Source organism: Micromys minutus (assembly GCF_963924665.1).
Source record: "Micromys minutus genome assembly, chromosome: 16".
Classification (NCBI taxonomy): domain Eukaryota; kingdom Metazoa; phylum Chordata; class Mammalia; order Rodentia; family Muridae; genus Micromys; species Micromys minutus.
The window spans coordinates 6117658-6139442 of record NC_137985.1 but is presented as its reverse complement, the minus strand read 5'-3'; the positions used below and the strand labels follow the sequence as shown (position 1 = coordinate 6139442).

The 21785-nt window shown below is 39.9% G+C and overlaps 1 protein-coding gene across 2 annotated transcripts in view; it reads left to right on the top strand.

Annotated features, from left to right (window-relative positions):
• The window catches only part of ARHGAP42 (Rho GTPase activating protein 42), a gene marked incomplete at both ends in the record, with an annotated part of 233837 nt that overhangs the window by 83339 nt on the left and 128713 nt on the right, over positions 1 to 21785 (top strand). For both annotated transcript variants that reach the window (XM_080930427.1, XM_080930428.1), the window contains one exon: positions 9188 to 9249. In XM_080930427.1, coding sequence (XP_080786553.1) covers positions 9188 to 9249 — 62 coding nt within the window. The remainder of the gene's footprint in view (positions 1 to 9187; positions 9250 to 21785) is intronic.

Below are 21785 nucleotides of genomic sequence, written 5' to 3'. Positions count from 1 at the left end.
CCTCTGCAATTGCCAATGCATTGAAAAGCTATTGTGTATCCCCAGGGGAGCTCAACCTCTGAGATGTCCACCCCAACAGAGAAACAGAGTGGAGATCGATCCAATAGCAAGAGGTGGTATAATTCCAGTATACTGAGGACATCCTGTAATTGGGGACAGTAATGAGTTCCCAAAATGTGTACAGCCTTTACACATTTTTTTGTGAAATAGGATTAACACAGCATGAGTTGGTTACTTTCCATTTGCAGTCAGAGTTGATCTTTCACACAGTTGGAGACCCCTGGAGGAGTGATATAGTTATCTGGCTACAGCTGTCACACCCATTTTGGGGGTATGGTAGGAAGTTCTTAGCATCATGGAGTCCACTATTGGAGACCCTTTGAGGAATGATATAGTGATCTGGCCACTTGGGGGTATGGCAGGAAATGGGGTCCTCAGGCACGTCCCCATCTGGCTCGGCTTTTTTCTTTCTCACAGCAATTACAGGCTTGACTCACCAGATCTTCCTTGTCTCTTAGGGCCCCACATTCGTGTGTGTGTGTGTGTGTGTGTGTGTGTGTGTGTGTGTGTGTGTATGTGTGTGATACAGATGTCTATAACCAGAATCTTGCCCATCCAGCATTGGGAGTCACATCTCCAGGCTGCTACTCATTTCTCTGTGTTGATTTTGTCTTTTCTGCCTGACTGAGTTTGTTTATCAGTTCTATGGAACTTTCAGTGGTGTCTTTAGAATTTTCTCTCTTTTTAAAGATTAAATTCATTATTATTTTTGCGCCTGTGTGCATGCTTATGTGTTTTCCTGCAGAAGCCATAAGAAGGCAGCATCTCCAGGAGCTGGGATTCTAGGTGCTTGTGAGTTGTGTTCTCTGGGTCTGGGAACCTGGTTTTTCTGCTGGAGCGAGTGCTCTTGACTGGTGAGCCATCTCTCAGCTCATTTAGGATTTTCTGAGAACAGAATCATGCCACCTGTATGCAGGAGTTATTTCATCTTTTGTTATCTTATTTATATTTTTTTCCTTTTTCTCTCTTGCTTAGTTACTTTGGTTAGAATGGTAAGTATATATTGAATAAGACTGGTGAGCATTGACATCTTTGTTTTTCTTCTGATTGTAGAGAAATTGCTTGCAGTCTTCCCATGGTCTTATGGTCTTTTAAGGCACTTGTGGCTTTGTGTGCCAACCGTGCTAACATTGCCCTTCTTCTCTAGTGGCTGTCCAGGGACAGTCCACAGCTGGTTTTACCCAGGTCTGACAGTCTCCTGGTGGACTTTGCTGGGGAAGGGGGAAGGGTAGTGATTGGAGATCCTTAGTAACCTGTTCTGAAATCTGGTTTACCTGATAATAACTTGTGACTTCTTATTTTGAGGGCTTCTTGTCTTATTTCTGTTCCTCAAGTGTGTTATTAATGCAGTATCCCCAAGATCATTAGAATAGAGGTAGGGACACTTCCACCACATTCTTCTGAACTTGATGGGCCACCAACCAATTTATGAGATGGATTGTCACTGTCCCCGTGTGCTTACATTATCAAAGAACAGAAATGTCTTTGTTTGGACCAAAAATATGTATTTTTTAAAGTGGAGCCAACTTTATAATATTTGGGGAAAAAAAACAAGTTTAGTTTTTTGGATTTTGTTTGTTTGAAGACTTCCCTTTAAAAGACAAGAAAGGAAAAAGAAGGAACAAAATTTATTGTCAGATTGGACTGAGTTTCTTAAAACCCACTGGAGGCTGGTGGGTTTTGTTGTGGGAAAGCAGACATTCAAATTATTTTGTATGGTAACGTTTGTCTTTTCAGACATTTACATTATAATCAGCCATTCCCTTGCCAAGTTTATAAATAGTATTTATATGGGAAACAGACAAGTTCAATGGAAGTAGAAAATGTAGCCACTCTTTTAAACCAAGAAAGGCAATAGAGACAGAAATGAGAAAATCATTTCTTACTCAGAAACCAAACTCCTATTTAATACAACTGCACCTTAGTTGATTTGCTGATGGAGCCTGAGGGTGTCAGCAGGTGTCTCTCAGGTGACCCAGGAGCCTGCAGGTGTCAGCAGGTGTCTCCCAGGTGACCCAGGAGCCTGAGGGTGTAAGCAGGTGTCTCCTAGGTGACCCAGGAGCCTGAGGGTGTCAGCAGGTGTCTCCCAGGTGACCCAGGAGCCTGAGGGTGTCAGCAGGTGTCTCCTAGGTGACCCAGGAGCCCGAGGGTGTCAGCAGGTGTCTCCCAGGTGACCCAGGAGCCTGAGGGTGTCAGCAGGTGTCTCCTAGGTGACCCAGGAGCCTGAGGGTGTCAGCAGGTGTCTCCCAGGTGACCCAGAAGCCTGAGGGTGTCAGCAGGTGTCTCCCAGGTGACCCAGGAGCCTGAGGGTGTCAGCAGGTGTCTCCCAGGTGACCCAGGAGCCTGAGGGTGTCAGCAGGTGTCTCCTAGGTGACCCAGGAGCCTGAGGGTGTCAGCAGGTGTCTCCCAGGTGACCCAGGAGCCTGAGGGTGTCAGCAGGTGTCTCCTAGGTGACCCAGGAGCCTGAGGGTGTCAGCAGGTGTCTCCCAGGTGACCCAGGAGCCTGAGGGTGTCAGCAGGTGTCTCCCAGGTGACCCAGGAGCCTGAGGGTGTCAGCAGGTGTCTCCCAGGTGACCCAGGAGCCTGCCAGTGGGTGTCAGCAGGTGTCTTTGGAATGGAGTGGAGCCTGAGGGTGTCAGCAGGTGTCTTCAAGTGACCAGGAACCTGAGGTCACTTTTACAGTTGATTTTTGTCAGAGGGTCTAGATTGCAATTCTAAAGAGAAGGCCTATTTGTTTCAGGATTCCTTACTGTCTTACTTGTGGTAGATACAATTTAACTTTGGCAAATTGTTTTATGGGAGACTTGGGCCCTTCTATATTTGTGCTATTAGAAAATGAAGACTTTGCAGGATCTCCCCTTTTTGTTATTTCTTTTAAAAAGTGGAGATTTTTTATTAACCTTAACAGAACCCAGGAGTCTCTGTTCCAGCTGGTCTCACTGCTTATATTACTCTCACAGACCGATCAGAGGCCGCCATTTTTTATTCTTGTTTTTCAGTTTTCAGGACTATAATTATCCTTCTGGTCCATGATTTTTATTTTTAGGTACTATCCCTGATATCCTGGCATTCTTTTGTAATGTGCCCTGGTTTCAAATTGCCACGTTGTCTTGTTCTTTCAACATAGGGCAGCAATTCAGTTAACAGTTTTAATATTCATATAATAATGAGTGAATGTATTATTTCTGACACAGGTAGTTTAATACCATTGTGTCATTTGTATATCTTTGTCTCCTGAGTTTGTAGCTGGCTCTTTCTCCCCCTTTCTTCCTCCCTTCCTCCCTTTCCTCCTTTCTTTTTTCCTTTTTACTTCCTTCCTTCTTTCCTTTCTATTTTTCTTCATTTTTCCTTTATTCTTTTTTCCTTTCATGTCTCCTTCCTTCCTTCCTTCCTTCCTTTCTTCCTTCCTTCCTACCCTTACTTCTCTTACTTCTCTGCCTCCTGAGTGTTGGAATTGAAGGTATGTGCTACTACTGCCCAGCTAATTAAATTTATACCTATATGTCTATCTGTCTGTCTGTCTGTCTGTCTGTCTGTCTGTCTGTCTATCTATCTATCTATCTATCATCTGGTATGGATTTTCCTTTCATGTCATAAAACGGGTTTCAATTGACATTTCCATACATTTCTATATTGTATTTGACTGACTTTTTCTTACCCCCTTTCCTCTCTCTCCACTCTTTTGGATCTTCTTCTACTAGCAGTACTTTTAAATGGCCGAATGAGCTTCATTAGAGTTGCTTAGATCATGAGACTGTTTATAGGACCTTGGGCACTGAAAAAGAAAATGTATTTTTCTTTCCTCTCAACCATCAGTGAATCCTTAGGAATGGGTGGGAGGGGGATGCTTTGCACTACTAAACACTACGTATAGCTTTACAGTATTACACTTATTACATACTGCAGGTGTTTGTGCCTGAGTGTGGATGTGTTGGTGTGCATGCACAATTATGCATGCATTTGCTCATGTGCATGTGCGAGGTCAGAGTGCAGGGCATCTTCTATCATTTTCTGCCATATTTCTTTGAGGTAGTAGTACTCATTTGTCCCACACCATCTTCCTAATCTCAGCACAGTGGTCACAGACATGTGTGGCTATGCCCAGTTTTTTTTTTTTTTTTTTTTATGTAGGTGCTGGAGATTCAAACTCAGGTCCTCAGGCTCAAACAACAAATGTCTTTTAACCACCAGAGTCATCTCTTATGCCTGGCTTATTGCCTTTATAGATTTGAAAAATGTTTTATACCCACAGACCACTGTTGAAAGAGATTCAGGACTATTTAAATATATGTTTCATATATTAAATATATAATTTATATTTTTTAGGATTGTTTTAGACTGTTGCAGTAAATATTTTTAAAAAATGGTGGCACCAAATTCTCAGGCCCTTTGCCACCTGGAACAACAGAGATCTGGGGACACAGGCCTGGTGAGATTGCACTGAAATTAACTAAAGCACAGAAAGGACAAGACGAAGTTGCAGAAAACATGATTCTGTGGCCCACAGTAAGCACCGGACCTCTGGCGGAGGGATTCGGGAACCGCCCAGGAAGCTCCTGTTCAAGGACTAATTGTACAGGCCCACAGTAAGGCACAGGCTTTTCCCAGTGGGAAACAGGGTCTGCCCGGGAAAGGCAGTGCTTGAAGTTCAGCTCTACAGGACCTCATACATATGGACCAGAGGGGAGCCTGGCACATAGGGCCAGGGAGAGCACAACGGGAGTTCTCAGAGAGCAGAAAGTACTGTGCTATCTGGAAAAGGATCTGTTTTGGACTAGAGAAAGAACCAGGTCCCTGCCAGTAGTACCCAGGACCTGTGGACAGAGGGCTGAGCTCCCAGAACAGCCTCACAAGAAATCTCACACCTGAGCCCACAAAGACAGAGCTGAGTCACTGCTACCAAAACTCACTGCTTGCCCACTAAAAGCCGAACACTCAGAAGCAATTTTCTTGAAGAGCCCACAGACCCTCAGATCCACAGGAGAGACAGGTGCCAGTCACTGATGACAAGACCATGTATGATCATAGATAACAAGATGGCAAGAAGAAAATTAAAGAACTTAAGCAAGGGAAACCAAGATAACCTGGCAACATCAGAACAAGCTTTCCCACCACAGCAAGCAGTAGATTGCCAAACATTCCAGAAAAAGAAAACTCAGACTTGAAACCATACCTAACAAATATGATGGAGATCTTCGAGAAGTTCATGAATAACTCCTCTAAACAAGCACAGGAGAACACACATAAACAAATAGAATCTTTTAAAGAGGAAACACAAAATACACTCAAAGAAATACAGGAAAACACAACCAAACAGATGAAGGAAATGTAAATGGAAATAGAAACAATAAAGAAAACACAAAAAGTGACAACCCTGGAGATGGAAAATCTAAAAAAGAAATCAGGAGTCACAGATGCAAGCATCACCAACAGACTACAAGAGATGGAAGAGAGGATCTCAGGGGTGGAAGACAACATAGAAAACATAGACAAAACAGTAAGAGATGATGCAAAAACCAAAAATCTCCTAAACCAATAAGGAAAGGAGATCCAGGACACAATGAGAAGACCAAACCTAAGGATAATAGGAATAGAAGAGGGTGAGGAATATCAACTAAGAGACACAGTAAATATCTTCAACAAAATCCTAGAAGAAAACTTCCCTAACCTTAAGAAGGAGATGACCATGAGCACAAAAGAAACCTACAGAACCCCAAACAGATTGGACCATAAAAAAAAAAAAAAAAAAAAAAAAAAAAAAAACCCTTTGCGACACATAATAATCAAAACAAGTGCTCTAAACAAAGAAAGAATACTAAAAGCAGTAAGGAAAAGGACATGTAACATATAAAGGCAGACCAATCAGAATCACACCCAACTTCTCAATGGAGACTATAAAAGCTAGAAGATATCATAAAGACACTAAGAGAACACAAATGTTAGCCCAGGTTACTATATCCAGCAAAACTCTCAATCACCATAGATGGAGAGACCAAGATATTCCAGGACAACACTAAATTTACACAATATCTAAACACAAATCCAGCCTACAAAGAATAATTGATGGAAAACCCAATACAAAGAAGGAAACTACATCCTACAAAGAGCAAGAAAATAATTAAGCAAGAAAACCAAAAGAAGAAAGACACAGAGACATAATTCTACCTCTAAAAACAAAACTAGCAGGAAAGAGCAATCACTATTCCTTAATATCTATTAACATAAATGGACTCAATTCCCCAATAAAGAGACATAGGCTATCAGACTGTATACATAAACAGAATCCAGCATTTTGCTACATACAGGAAACTCATCTCAGAGACAAAGACAGACATTATCTCAGAGTAAAAGACTGGGAAAAAAAATCTTCCAAGCAAACGGCCCCAAGAAACAAGCTAGAATAGCCATTGTAATATCGAATAAAGTAGATTTTCAACCAAAAATTATCAAAAACGTAAGGAAGGACACTTTTTACTCATTACAGGAAAAATTAATCAGGAGGAATTCCTAATCCTTATCATATATGTTTCAAATACAAGAGCATCCATTTTCAAAAAAAAAAAAAAAAAAGTACTAAAGCAGAAAACATACATTGCACCACACACAATAATAGTGGGAGACTTCAACACCACACTCTCATCAATGAACAGATCATGGAAGCAGAAAACGAACAAGAATGTAGTGAAACTAGCAGAAGTTAAGGAACCAATTGTAAGTAACAGACAACTACAGAACATTTCACCCTAAAACAAAAGAATATATCTTCTTTTCAGTACCTCACAGCACCTTCTCCAAAACTGACCATATAGTCAGTCACAAAACAAGTCTCAATAAATCCAGAAATGACGTCTCACACATATGGTCCCTTAATTTTTGACAAAGGAGCTAAAAATGTTCAATGGAAAAAGGAATGCCTCTTTAACAAATGGAGTTGGCTCAACTGGCACTCAGCATGCAGAAGAATGAAAATAGACCCTTTCTTATCTCCTTGAACACAGGTCAAGTGCAAGTGGATCAAAGATCTCCACATTAAACCAGGTAGACTAAAACTATTAGAAGAGAAGGTAGGGTAAACCTTAGAACACATAGGCACAGGGGTAATTTTCCTGCACAGAACACCAAGAGCCTGTGCTATAAGACCAAGGTTTGAGAAATAGGACTTAATATGATTGCAAAGTTTCTGTAATGCTAACGACACTGTCAAGGAAACAAAATGGCAGCCAACAGATTGGGAAAAGATCTTTTACAATCTCACATCTGATAGAGGTCTAATATTCAATATATACAAAGAACTGAAGAAGTTAAACACCAGAGAATTAAACAATCCTATTAAAAATAGGGTACAGAGCTAAACAAAAAATTCTCAGTTGAGGCTGAGAAGCATCTAAGGAATGTTCAATATCCCTACTCATCAGGGAAATGCAAATCAAAACAACCCTGAGATTCTACCTCACATCAGTCAGAATGACTAAGATCAAAATCTCAGATGACAGCAGATGCTGGCGAGGATGTGGACAAAGAGGAACACTTCTCCACTGTTGGTGGGGTTGTAAACTGGTACAACCACTCTGGAAATCAGTCTGGCAGTTCCTCAGAAAATTGGACATAGACTTAACTGAAGACCCAGTTATTCTACTTCTTGGGCATATACCCCAGAGCTGCTCCAACATATAACAAGGACACATCCTCCACCATGTTCATAGCAGCCAAATTTATAATAGCCAGAAGCTGGAAAGAACCCAGATGTTTTTCAGTAGATGAATGGATACAAAAATTGTGGTATATTTACACAATGGAGTACTACTCAGCTATCAGAAACAATGACTTGATGAAATTCCTAGGAACATGGATGCATCTAGAGAATGTCATCCTGAGTGAGATAACCCAATCACAAAAGAACAGACATAATATGCAGTCACTGATAATTGGATACTAACCCCAGAATGCTCTGAATAAGCCAGAAACAACTCACAGGCCATATGAAGCTCAAAATAAACAAATAAATAAATAAATAAATAAATAAAAGCCAAAAAGAAAAACGAAAACAAAAACAAAGGCCAAACAGTGAAAGCCTCAGTTCTTTGAAAAAAGAAAATCAGGGTGTGGTAGACCTAAATCATTAATCATTCTAGAGCTAAGAATATAGCCTTGTGGAAATTTTTGGTATTCAAAAATCATTATGTTTAATCTATACTCACCAAGAAAACTCTGACTGTTTCCATGTTACATTCTGTTTTACGTGTACTTTATGCTTATGGTAACTAGTAAGATTTCAATGCATACCATCGAACCTCTAAAAGAATCAAGTACTGACAAAAATATATTCATATAATTTTATGCCAAAATGCTTTTAAAAATCTGTACATGTATCTTTTCTTTAAATAAAGGTGTAAGAAAAAAAATGTTCGAAATCGGTTCCAGCATGTCACCATTCCATGGTGCTCCCTGTCATTAGATCCAGCCCTGCGGGCCATATAGAACTAACTTAATTCATGTCATCTGTGGCCGCCTCCTGGCTAATCTCACTCCTGACAGAAGGCCAGCCTCAAACTCTACCCACACTCCAACCAGCCTGACAAATTCAAAACTCCAGAAACTTGTAATTTAACAATGGTTTTATCTCAGAATTTTTCAGTAAATTTTTAATTCACAAAATGTCCACACCATAATCTCAGAGCCAAATGACATGATATAATTTTCTCATCTAAACAAGACAAATCATCCTGTATAAATCTATCCCTTATAAAATATTCATAACAACCTGTAGCTATGCAAAGCCTGCAGAGAGGGTCATACATGTCTTCCTCCATCTTGTCTCTCTCCTCTTCTCTGGCCTCTCCTTCCTCCCCAAACCTCTGTCCAATCACAGGCCTTGTGCCAGCCCTCTTTGCATAAAGACCACAACCTACAATAGACATACGTATAGACTTTAATCTGTAGCTCACAGAGAAACAAGTATCTCTTACCCAGAGCTATTAGTCACATGCTTTTATGGATATACATTAAAACACATCGTGTGGGATGCACAAATGAATACCCAGTTTCATGTAATGTCTGCTCCTCTAATTAAATATTAGCCCTACTGAGAGAGAATTAATGCCTTACTTTCTGTCTTGTCTTTCAATAGCCCAATCACTGAAAGAATTTGCAAGGCTACTTATTGCTGTAGAAGAAGAAAGGCGTAGACTGGTAAGTGTCTTCCTTATTTCTTGTTAATCCTTTCTGAGCACGTCTGAAGAAGGAGTCAATCTGAATTAGGTACCCATACAGCATCTGATAGCCAGAAACACAAAGCAAATGCTAAGTGTAATTTTGAGACTGTAATTTCTACTGTTGCTAATAAGATAAAACAGGCTTTTTTTTTTTTTTTTTTTTTTTTAGTTTACCCAGCAGACACAAATATCTTCACTTAACTTCTCAGTTAATCTTAGTGAGACTTTAATGTATTGGAGGAAACTTTGTTCAGAGCCGGTTCTTCTTTGACACATATTCATGGGTCATATTACTCTAGGACTGTAGGTATTATAGTGGAGGTGTATTTTATGCTTGAAGAAAAGCTGACTTTTCTAGGCTGTTAGAGTAGACCTCTGAAATGATAACATCTGAGAGTGGTCCTCACAGCTCGGAGGACTTTGCTGGCTGGAAAGGGGGTTAGAATGTTTCTAGGCTAATAAGTTAGTTTGTGCAAGATACCAGATCTCGAACGTTGCTAAGACTTCGCTCAAAATTTCATTTTGGCCTCGGTGCTGTGTTCCATGCCTTTAATCCCAGCACTCAGTTCAAGGCCTGGATATACAATACGTTCTAACACAACCAGAGATACACAGTGAAACCGTGCCTAGAAGGGAAAAACAAAAAAACAAACATAAAAAAGTAAACAAAAAATCCAGAAAGCAGCATCAGAGCAGCAACAAACACAACAACCTCAAACCAAAACAAAAAAGAAACGGAGATAATTTGGGGATGCAGGAGCATTGGAGCAGTGGCGGAGACACTTGTGGAGGACCTGTGTTTGGCTTGAAGTATTTACAAGGTGGCCACCGCCAACTACACCCTCAGTTCTAGGGAACCTGAGACCTCTGTCCCTGCACACACATTGCACAAAGACATGCATTCCTTGATATGGACATCTAGTATGTCTGCCTGTAGCTTTTTAAACCATGGATTTGAGGTTTATCATTATTGTTACCTTTACTGTTTGTGTGCGTATGATGCTTGTGCGTGTGCACTGTGTTTATCACAGTATCTGTTTGGAGGTCAGAGGCCATGTGTGAAATTGGAAATGCAGGTCACCAGGCTGGTGTTGCCAGTGCCTTTAAGCAATGAGATGCTTCTCTGCCTTTCACATTAACCACTAGAAAGAAGTCTTAGATATGCAGGCCTCTGCATGAACATAGCAATGAATTTTCCTGAAATATTTTTGTTTTTTTTTTAAATTGGATACTCTCTGCATTTACATTTCAGTTGTTATCCCCTTCCCCAATCCCATCTTCACCTCTCCCATTGCCTCCATGAAGGTGCTCCCTTTTCCACCACCCTCTCCCACCTCAGCACATTGGCATTCATTCTCCTGCACCGGGAAAATGAGCCTTTGCTGGACCAAAGGCCTCTCCTCCCATTGATGCCAAAATATGCTATCGTCTCTGCACATATATGCACCTGGGGCCATGTGTCTCTCCATGTGAACTCATTGGTTGGTGTATTAGTCCATGAAAGCTGTGGTGGGTTTGTTTAGTTGATAATTTTGTTCTTCCCATGGGGTTGCAGACCCGTTCAGTTCTTTCCCTTCAGTCCCTTCTCTAGCTCCTTCATTGGGGTCCTTTTGTTCAGTCTGATGGCTAGCTGCAAGCATCCTCCTCTGTATCTGTATGGTTCTGGTAGAGCCTCTGAGGAGGCATCCATATCAGGTTCCTGTCTGTAAGTACTACTTGGCATCAGCAATAGTTCTTGGGTCTGGTGGCTGCATATGGGATGGATCCCAGGTGAGACAGTCTCTGGATGATCTTTTCTCCAATCCTTGCTCACATACTTGTCCCTTTATTTCCTCTCATGAGCGTTTTGTTCTCCCTTCTAACAAGGACTGAGGCATTCAAATTCTGGCCTTCCTTTTCTTTAAGCTTCATAATTTCTGTGATTTGTTTCTTGGGTATTTGGAGCCTTTTGAGCTAGTATCTGCTTATCAGTGAGTACATACCATGTCTGTTCTTTTGTGACTGGGTTACCTCACTCAGGATAATAACTTCAAGTTCTGTCCATTTGCCTAGGAATTTCATGAACTCATTGTTTTTAATAGCTGAGTAGTACTCCATTGTGTAAATGTACCACAGTTTCTGTATCCATTCCTCTGTTAAAGAACATCTGGGTTCTTTCCAGTTTCTGGCTATTATAAATACAGCTGCTATGAACATGGTAGAACATGAGTCCTTGTTAGGTGTTGAAGCTTCTTTTGGGTATATGCCCAGAAGGGGTATAGCTGGGTCCTCAGTTAGTACTATTTCCAGTTTTCCAAGGAAGCACCGGACTGATTTCCAGAGTGGTTGTACCAGTGTACAGTCCCATCAAGATTTGAGGAGTGTTCCTCTTTCTTCACATCCTCGCCAACATCTACTGTCACCTGAGTTTTTAAAATTTTAGCCATTCTGACTGGTATGAGGTAGAATCTCAGGGTTGTTTTGATTTTCATTTCCGATGACTAGTGATGTTGAGCATTTCTTTAGGTGCTTCTCAGCCATTCAGTATTCCTCAGTTGATTAACCCCATTTCTAATAGGATTATGTAATTCTCTAGAGTCTGACTTTTTGAGTCCTTTGTATATACTGGATATTGGCCCTCTATCAGATGTAGAATTGGTAGAGATCCTTTCCCAATCTGTTGGTTGCCGTTTTGACCTTTAGGCAGTGTCCTTTGCTTTACAGAAGCTTTGCAATTTTATGAGGACCCATTTGTCAATTCTTGATCATAGAGCATGAGCCATTGGTGTTCTGTTCAGAAAACTTTCCCCTGTGCCTACATGTTCTAAGCACTTTACCACTTTCTGTTCTCTTAGTTTCAGTGCACCTGGTTTTATGTGGAGGTCGTTGATTCACTTGGACTTGAGCTTTGTACAGGAGATAGAAAGGATCGATTTGCATTCTTCTGCATGCTCTTCAGTTGAATCAGCACCAATTGTTGAAGAGGCTGTCCTTTTCTATTTAATGTTTTTAACTTGTTTTTTCAAAGATCAAGTGACCATAGGTGTCTGGGTTTATTTCTGGTCTTTGATTCTATTCCATTGATCTACCTGCCTGTCTCTGTACCAATACCATGCAGTTTTTATCACAGTTGATCTGTAATACAGCATGAGATCAGAGATGGTGATTCCCCCAAAAGGTTTTTTTTTTTTTTTTGAGAATATTTTTTGCTATCCTGGGTTCTTGGTTATTCCAAATTAATTTGCAAATTTTTCTTTTTATTTCTATGAAGAGTTGAGTTGAAATTTTTGATGGAGATTGCATTGAATCTGTAGATTGCCTTAGGTAAGATGGCCATTTTTACTATGTTGATCCTTCCAATCCATGAACATGGGAGACATTTCCACCTTCTGAGGTCTTATTCAATTTGCTTTTTCAGAGATGTGAAGTTCTTGTCATACAGATCCTTCACTCACTTGGTTAAGGTTACCCCAAGGTATTTTATAGTCTTTGTGACTGTTGTGAAGGCTGTCAATTCTCTAATTTCTTTCTCAGCCTGTTTATTCTTTGAATAGAGGAAGGCTACTGATTTATTTGAGTTAATTTATATCCAGCCATTTTGCTGAAGTTGTTTATCAACTGTAAAAGTTCTCCGTGGAATTGTTGGAGTCACTTAAGTGATATTTTTATCCCTTTGACTTCTTTTTGCTGTTTGATTTCTCTGGGTAGTACTTCTAGTATTATATTGAATAGGTAGGGAGAGAGTGTGCAGCCTTGTCTAGTCCCTTACTTTAGTGGGATTGCTCACCACCTAGTATGATGGTGGCTACTGGTTTTCTGTATATTGCTTTTACTATGTTTAAGTATGAGCCTTGAATTCCTGATCTTTCCGAGACTTTGAACATGAAGGGCTGTTGAAGTTTGTCAAATGCTTTCTCAGCATGTAACAAGGTGATCGTGTGGTTTTTTTCCTTTGAGCTAGTTTATATACTGAATGACATTTATGGATTTCCGTATACTGAACCATCCTTGCATCCCTGGGATGAAGCCTACTTGATCATGGTGAATGATTGCTTTGATGTGTTCTTTGATTTGGTTTGCAAGAATTTTACTGAGTATCTTTGCATTAATGTTTGTAAGAAAAATTGGTCCAAAGTTCTCTTTCTTTGTAGGATCTTTGTGCTATTTAGAAATAAGCATAATGGTGGCTTCAAAGAATGAGCTGGGTAGTGTTTCCTCTTTTAATTTTGTGGAATAGTTTTTGTAGTATTGATGTTCAGTCTCCTGTGAAGGTTTGATAGAATTTTGTACTAAACTCATCAGGTCCTGGGCTTTTTTTTTTGTTTTTTTGTTTTTTTGTTTTTTTTTTTTTTTTGTTTGTTTTTTGGTTTGGAGGCTTTTGATGGCTGTTCTTGTTTCTTTAGAGGTTATGGGGCTGTTTAAATGATTTATGTGATCCTAATTTAACTTTGTTACCTGGTATCAGTCCAGAAAATTGTCCATTTCCTCTCAATTTTCTATTTTTGTTGAGTATAGACCTTTGTAGTAGGATCTGATGACTTCTTAAATTTCCACAGTTTCCCATTTCATTTATGATTTTGTTAATTTGGATACTCTCTCTGTGCCTTTCCTGGCTAAGAGTTTATCAATCTTGTTGATTTTCTCAAAGAACCAACTCTTGGTTTTGTTGATTCTTTGTATAGTTCTTTTTGTTTCTAATTGATTTATTTCAGCTCTGAGTTTGATTATTTCTTGTTGGGTGTATCTGCTTCTTTTTCTTCTAGAGCTTTCAGCTGTGCTGTCAAGCTGTTAGTGTTTGCTCTCCTCAGTTTCTTTTTGGAGGCTCTCAGAGCTTTCCGGTTTCCTCTTAACCTTGATTTCATTGTATCCTCTAAGTTTTGGTATGTTGTGCCTTCATTTTCATTAAATTCTAAAAAGTCTCAGATTTCTTTCTTTATTTCTTCCTTAACTAAGCTATCGTTGAGTAGAGCATTGTTTTGCTTCCATGTGCATGTGGACATTTTGTGTTTTGTTTGTTTATTTGTTTTATTAGTCAAGACCAGCCTTAGTCCATCGTGATTTGATAAGAATCACGGGATTATTTTAATGTTCTTGTATCTGTTCAGGCCTATTTTCTTACCAACTATATCAGTTTTGGAGATAGTGCCGTGAGGTGCTGAGAAAAACGTATGTTCTTTTGTTTTAGGATGAAATATTTTATAGATGTCTGTTAAATCCATTTGGTTCATAACATCTGCTAGTTTCACTGTGCCACTGTTTAGTTTCTGCTTCCACGATCTGTTTATTGAGGAGAGTGGGGTGTTCAAGTCTCCAACTATTATTGTGTGTGGTGTAATATATACTTTAAGGTTTAGTAGAGTTCCTTTTATGGATGTGGGTGCACTTGTATTTGGAGCATAGATGTTCAGGATTGAGAGTTCATCTTGATAAATTTTTTTCTTTGATTAGTAAAAAATGTCCTTACTTATCTTTTTTGATGACTTTTTGTAGAAAATCTATTTTATTAGGTATTAGAATGGCTACTCCGGCTTGTTTCTTCGAACCATTTGCTTGGAAAAAAATTTCCCAACCTTTTATTCTGAGGTAGTGCCTATCTTTGTTGCTGAAATGAGTTTCTGTATGCAGCAAAATGCATGATCCTGTTTACTTATCCAGGCTGATAATCTATGTCTTTTTATTGGGGAATTGAGTTTATTGATGTTAAGAGATATTAAGGAATAGTGATTGTTCTCTCTTGATATTTTTGTTGTTAGAGCTAGAATTATGTTTGTGTGCTTTTATTCTTTGGGGTTTGTTGCAAGAAGATTAATTTATTGCTTTTCCTAGGGTGATGTTTTTCTCTTTGTTGTGTTTTTCCATTATTATCCTTTGTGGGGTTGGATTTGTAAACATATATTTTGTAAATTTTGTCCTGCCCTGAAATATCTTTGTTTCTCTATCTATAGTAATTGAGTGTTTTGCTGCATATATTAACCTGGGTTGGGATTTGTTTTCTCTTAGGGTCTGTATGACATCAATCGAGACATTCTAACTTTCACAGTCTGTTGAAAAGTCTGGTGTAATTCTGTTTAGTCTGCCTTTACATGTTACCTGTTTTATTTCCTTTCCTGCTTTTAGTGTTCTTTCTTGGTTTTGAGAAGTTTTTGTTTTGACTATTACATTTCTGGAAACTTTTTTTTCTGGTTTCTATTTGTGTTTCTATAGGCTTCTTGTATGTTTGTATTCATCTTTTTTTTTTTTTTTTTTTGGTTCGGGAAGTTTTCTTCTATAATTTTCTTGAAGATACTTAGTGGGCCTTTTAATTTTGAGTCTTCACTCTCTTCTACAACTATTACCCTTAGGTTTGGTCTTCTCACTGTGTCCTGGGTTTTCTGGATGTTTTGAGTTAAAAAAAATTTTTTTTGCATCATTTCTGACTGTCATGTCAATGTTTATATGGTATTTTCTGCTCATATTTTGTATTCTGTTGGTGATGCTAGGACTCCTGATGTTTTTCCTAGGTTTTCTAACTTAAGGGTTTTCTCCTTTTGTGATTTCTTTATTGTTTCTATTTCTGCTTTAAATTCCTTCACCTGTTTTGTTGTGTTTTCCTGTAGCTCTTTAAGTGATTTTTGAGTTCTTTGCGTTTCCTCTTTAAGTGCTTCAACTCATTTGTGTGTGTTCTCCTGGCTTTCCTGTAATTTTTTAAGTGTGTTATTCATGTACTTCTCAAGAATCTGAATCATCATCATGAAGTATGCTTTTGAGTATAAGTCTTATTTTCCGGTGAGTTGAAATATCCATTCTTTGCTGTGGTGGGAGAACTGGGTTCTGATGTTGCCAGATCATCTTGGTTTCCGTTTCTTAGATTCTTGAGCTTACCTCTTATTGGTGATGCTAGGTAATCTTGGTGTCCCTGACTAGAGCTTTTCTCTCCTGTGGGTCTGTGGGCCCATTGTCTACCTAGGGATTTTGCTCCTGAGTGTGCAGCTCTCTAGGTAGGCTGTGAGTTCCGAAAGCAATGCTACTTCTTGTGCCCTCAGAGTTCTGGGCGGCCTCTCTTAGGATAGAGAGTGATCAGGGAGTTTGGACCCACCCCTTTGCTCAGGAGTGAGAGCCTTTCTGTGGAGAGGTCACCAGTCTTGATGAAGCTGGGCCAGGTCTGGCCTTGGGCAGGAAGTATCTGAGCCCAGGCAGCACTGCTACCTGTGCCCACAAATATTTCTAAAATTAAGTTGTGAATGTGTTAGTGTCCCTCGTGGATAAAGTTCAGACTTTCGTCTTTATCACACTGTGACCAAGGGTTATCAGGAGAGACAGGAAAGCTGCACCGAAGGGTGGTACATTACCTCAGTCCTTCATGGCTTCACAGGAGGTAGTTACAGTTTCTATTGCCTGTTGTTTCATTTCATCTAAGATAATTAGACAGAGCAACAAACAGCTACTAGGAAGACAAAGGGGCTTATTCAGGTTTTCAGTCCCAGAAGGGATGAAGCCCTTCTTAGGACATCATGGCACCTAGCAGGAAGTTGGCTGGTTACATTTTCATCTACACAAGGGAGACTGGTAGGGCTGCGGTGATTCAAGGGGTCTACCTAGGGTGTAGAACCCTGAACATTGCATCTCCTCCCATAAGACACCACCCCAAATGGCTTCATAGCTTTCTCAAACATTTTCTCCAACTGGGGAAGGACTGTTAACAAATGAGGCTTGGGCAACATTTTTATCACATTACTGACAATCTCAATACTCAGCTGTACTTTATTAAGTGTGGAGACTACTTTGACTTTCATTGTTAATGGGTGTGTCCAGGAGTCTCAAGCAGAGTTAGTTACTGTGACACAGACCACCAGCAACAGAACAGCGATCTCAATCCCAGGTCCCTCTTTCCTGATACCTTCTGTCTTTGTAATATATCTTATAATGTCCTAAATAGACTTATGTGTGGGATATTACAAATGTTTGGAAATGTGTCCTTTACCTCTCTAAAACTCAGGTAATATGCTAGTCATCTTAGATCTAGTTTGGTCCAGAAATAGAAAGTTGCTACACCAGATTCTCTCTCTCTCTCTCTCTCTCTCTCTCTCTCTCTCTCTCTCTCTCTCTCTCTCTCTCTCTCTCTCTCTGTGTGTGTGTGTGTGTGTGTCTATGTGTTTGTGTGTGTGTGCTCATGTGGATTCATGTTTGTTCACATATCTAGTTTCCTTGATTATTGTGCATATAGGCTCTTGCAGTTCTAGTTTACAGAATGACACCCTTTCTACTTTTAGGAACTAGTGATTTATCAGGCACTCTGCCTTGTGGGTGATGCCAGACAGCCGATATTGTTTATGTGTGCATTAATTGCAGAATCATTTCTCCTTCTCCAAACTGAGCCAAATGCTGTTTGTAAACTGGAATGCCTTGGGGTAAAGCACTTTCTGAGCAAACCCCTATTTTATGTACTGTGGAGTGACTTAGATCAGGGTGATGGCAGCAACTGCTTCCCTCCCCTCCCCCTTCCTCTCCTTCCTCCTATCCCTTTCCTTCCTTTCTCTTCTATTTCTTTCCTCCTTTTTCCTCCCTCTTTTTCTTTCCTTCCTTTCTTCTTCCCCTCACCTCTTTCTTTCTTCCTTCCTTTTTTTCTTTCCTTCCTGCTTTCCTTTCTGCCTTCCGTCCTTATTTCCTTCCCTCCTTCCTTCCTTCCTTTCTCTTTTCCACTATTAGAAGTCTATAGGACAGAAACAATAAGAACATTTGCTAAGACTTGGGGAAATATTTCAAAGTATTCCTATTTTGGAAGACTCATAAATGACACTTAAAGGCGTCTCAAAATTCTAAAAGTCCTTCTGAATAGACCTCACGTGGTCAGTGAGTGGAGCCTGTGCTGGCAGGCTGTCTGTAAGCACCTCACTGTTCATGTCACTTCTGCTCTGGAGTGAATGAAAGGCACATAATGAGATAAAGCTGGTGCTTCATGGTGTATTCCTTGCTAGCTTTTGGAAAAAGAATTGGAAAATTGTAATTTTCCTTTCTAAAATGTGGATAATATATTGTTAGGTGTTTTTTGGTCATGTCTGGTGATCTGCAGAAGCCTAAGCTGGTATTAACTTCAAAACATATTTATGCCCTCACATATTGTTTTCAGGAATGTTCAGACATGTTTCTTCTTTCTCCTTTCAATTTGTGTCCTAATGGTTTTTATTTTCATGGTTATATATAAAATTGCTGAATTTCAAGATCTGTATATGGATACATGAAGACAGACACCTAATTTATCTATGCCTTCCTATTTCCTAAATTGTGCATACTCAGTCTATTAATTTACAATTGTTGACTATCGGGAAGGATTTTAAGGCCTTATCCTCCCAGATAAGGCTATTATGACCCATGTAAAACAGGATACCCTCCGAGAGAAGAGAGAGAGAGAGAGAGAGAGAGAGAGAGAGAGAGAGAGAGAGAGAGACACAGAGACACAGAGAGAGACAGAGAGAGAGAGACAGAGAGTATTATGCTGAAATTTTTCTTTTCAGTTTTGCTACTTCAGCATAACTCCCTGGGCAGGGCTTTGATTGCTTACAGATGTCTTCTCTTTCCTAATGATAGTTTCCAAATGAACACAGCACTTGGGCCTTTTGTCTTTTTGTTGTTGTTGTTCTTGTTATTGTTGCTTTTTATCTTATAGGGTTCATACCTCCTACTTTGGAAACTGAAAACTGCACATTCTATCGGAAAATTTTAGGTTTTACCTTTGAACACTTTTTTTCTGTTTTGTGTTTGTGTGTCTGTGTGCTCATATGTGTGTGAGTATTAGCACATGCATGGAGGTCAGAGGACAGCCTTGGGAGTCGGTCTTCACCTTCCACCTTCTTTGAGATGACTGCACTCCTGGCTAGCTGACTCAGTGGAGAGCTCTCCTGACTCTGCCACTGGGGTGCTTGGATTACAACCTGCCTGGTCTGGTCTCATATCACTCCTGCCATTTAATCTCAGCTCCTCATACTTGCACTGCAAATACACTGACCTACCAACCCCCTCCCAGCAGCTATCTTTCACTTGTAAAATTACAGATACTCTGCATGGTTATCTATTCTTTATATTGGTGATATTGGTTACCTGATAGTCTTTGGCTGTATTTATAAACGAAGATTCAATACTGCTGTTTGATTCTTGTGTACCACAAAAAATATACTTTGTTGCTATAAAAAGGAAATGTAAAGTCACTGGATAACTATTCTATCAATATTAATGCTTTGAAGGGAAATTTGATTTTAAAGGACAGAAAAGACAAGCAAACACACAGCTGCACACTACATGAGAAAATGCTGAGAGGGAAAATGTGAAGAGGAGCTGCAAATGACAAAGCAGTGGGTTGCTCAAGAATGTCCACTGAGAGCCACCAAGGCACTCAGAAGTAGTGACACAGCCCTTTGTCTTCAGAGAGCTAAATGCATCGTCCTCTTTATTATAAAAACATAGTTGTAGTGTTCATTTTCCACACAAGACACAGACAGTTGCTGATAACCACTAAGAGGTGAGCATAAGCATTTGTAAATTTAATTTGCCTTTCATATTTTGAATTAGTTATAAGAAACAATAAGTAGAAATACCACATATTTATAGGGTTTTCTCTAATGATAGTGTGATAAGCAAAATAAGTCAGACTGAAATGCAGTATCTAGGTATACATGCGTGCACGTGCACACAGTACATGTGCATATATATTGTTTATGAAAAGAGAAGGGCATATATGTGTACATATATGTGTGAGGAAAGGAATGGTGGGAAGGGAGGTGATATGGTAACAGCACGATTCACATGTATATAAATGTCATTACTTTCTTGACTAAAAACTTACAGTGCCTGGGAAGTCTTTGAAAAGGGAAGTGCTCACATTCTGCAACCTCTTAAAGTGTGTTTCTCTGAAGTAGATATTCTGTGAGCTGAGGCAGATTACAGGGCACTCACAGTTAGTGTCAGGCATTGAGATGTGCTCTGACAGAGGTAAGGTCAGGGAGCAGAGGTGGCCAAAAAAGTGGAGGGTTAGAAGGCACCTGGCCACCACGAGGCAGTAGGAAGCAGAGACTTGGCGAATAAGTTCGTACAGAGGGCCAGGGCCCACAGACAGCGTGAGCGTTGGAGGAGGGCTGAGAAGATGGAGTTGGTGAATCATGGAGCACATCGGGAGAAGCCAAGATGGAGTGTGGTGAGTGGGATGAGGGTGACTAGTGTTCTGGAATGAGACGTGCCCTGCGCAAGGTCTTTTAGAAATGGGCTGAGGGATTTAAAGAGAGATGGGGACTGACAGCCTTTGTTCCCACCTGCCACTTCTTTTCCAAGTCACCATCTTGGGTATCTGTATGTATGTGTCTACTCCTTCACTATGGACAAACATCACGATAGTTTCCCCACGGAAGTACTACATTCAGTTTAGAGTGCCCTTCAAAATGCTCCCCTTTAAGGCAGATTGTATGAGGAGAAATAATGTCAAGTGTGGTCTCTTCACTGTGCATACTGTTAAAACTCATGGTACTTAAATTTTTTGTTTTTAAAGCGCTTACTGTGGGCCGCAGGGGCACATTTTCTGCAAGCTCCGCCTAGCCCTTTCTGCGCTTTGGTTACTCACAGCACAATCTCACCAGGCCTGTGTCCCCAGATCTCTGCTGTTCCAGGTGGCAAAGGGCCTGAGCCTTTTGCAGCACTTAAAATTTTTATTTTACATTTATTTGAAGGCAAATTAGTTATTTATTTAAAAATATTTTTGACTGAACTAGAGTTTATCACATTTCTCTCTTCCTTTTCTCTTTCCAGCCTTCCAGTGTAACTCTCACATACATGTTATATGTATGTATGTCCAGAAATATATAAATAAAACTTCCTGAGGCTTCATTCCTATTGTGTGTGTGTATGGGCTGATGGCTGACCACTTTGCATTGGACAATGATATGTGGGCTCGTTCCTGTCTCAGCAGGCATTAGCTCCCTATAGTCCTTGCTGTAAGAGTGGGACCCCAGGAAAAGTGTCTCTTTCCAGGTTAATATGTCCACCGGTAATGCTCTTGTCGAGGTCTTGTTCATGCAGCCATTTCTAGGAAGAACTATCTCACAGCAGACTTTCTTGTCTTCTGGCTCTTACAATCTTTCCTTTCCCTCTTCTGTGAAGTGTTCAAGATTCAAAAACAACAACAGAATATAAGCTGAACGTTTTGCTCTGAGCTTAGCTCCCATACACACTTGTGTCTAGATGTGTTATCTTAAAGAAGTACAGAAAATTAGGAATAAATGATTCTAAGAAAGGAATATAGAAATGGTGTTACTAACTTCTGTAGATATTTTATCTATAAAATGTCTTATTTGTTTTTGTCTATGTATGTGGATGTGCAAGCATGTATGTGCATTAGTGTGTTGTATGTTTGAGTGTGTGTGTTTGTGTGTATATATGTACGTGTGCTTGTGTGCGTGCATTCTATGTCTATGTGTATCTGTTTGTTCCTAAGCGTGTGAGTACCCAAGGAGACCAGAAAACAACAGAGTTCTGAGCTACTTGATGCTGGGAATCAAACTCCAGTTTTCTGCT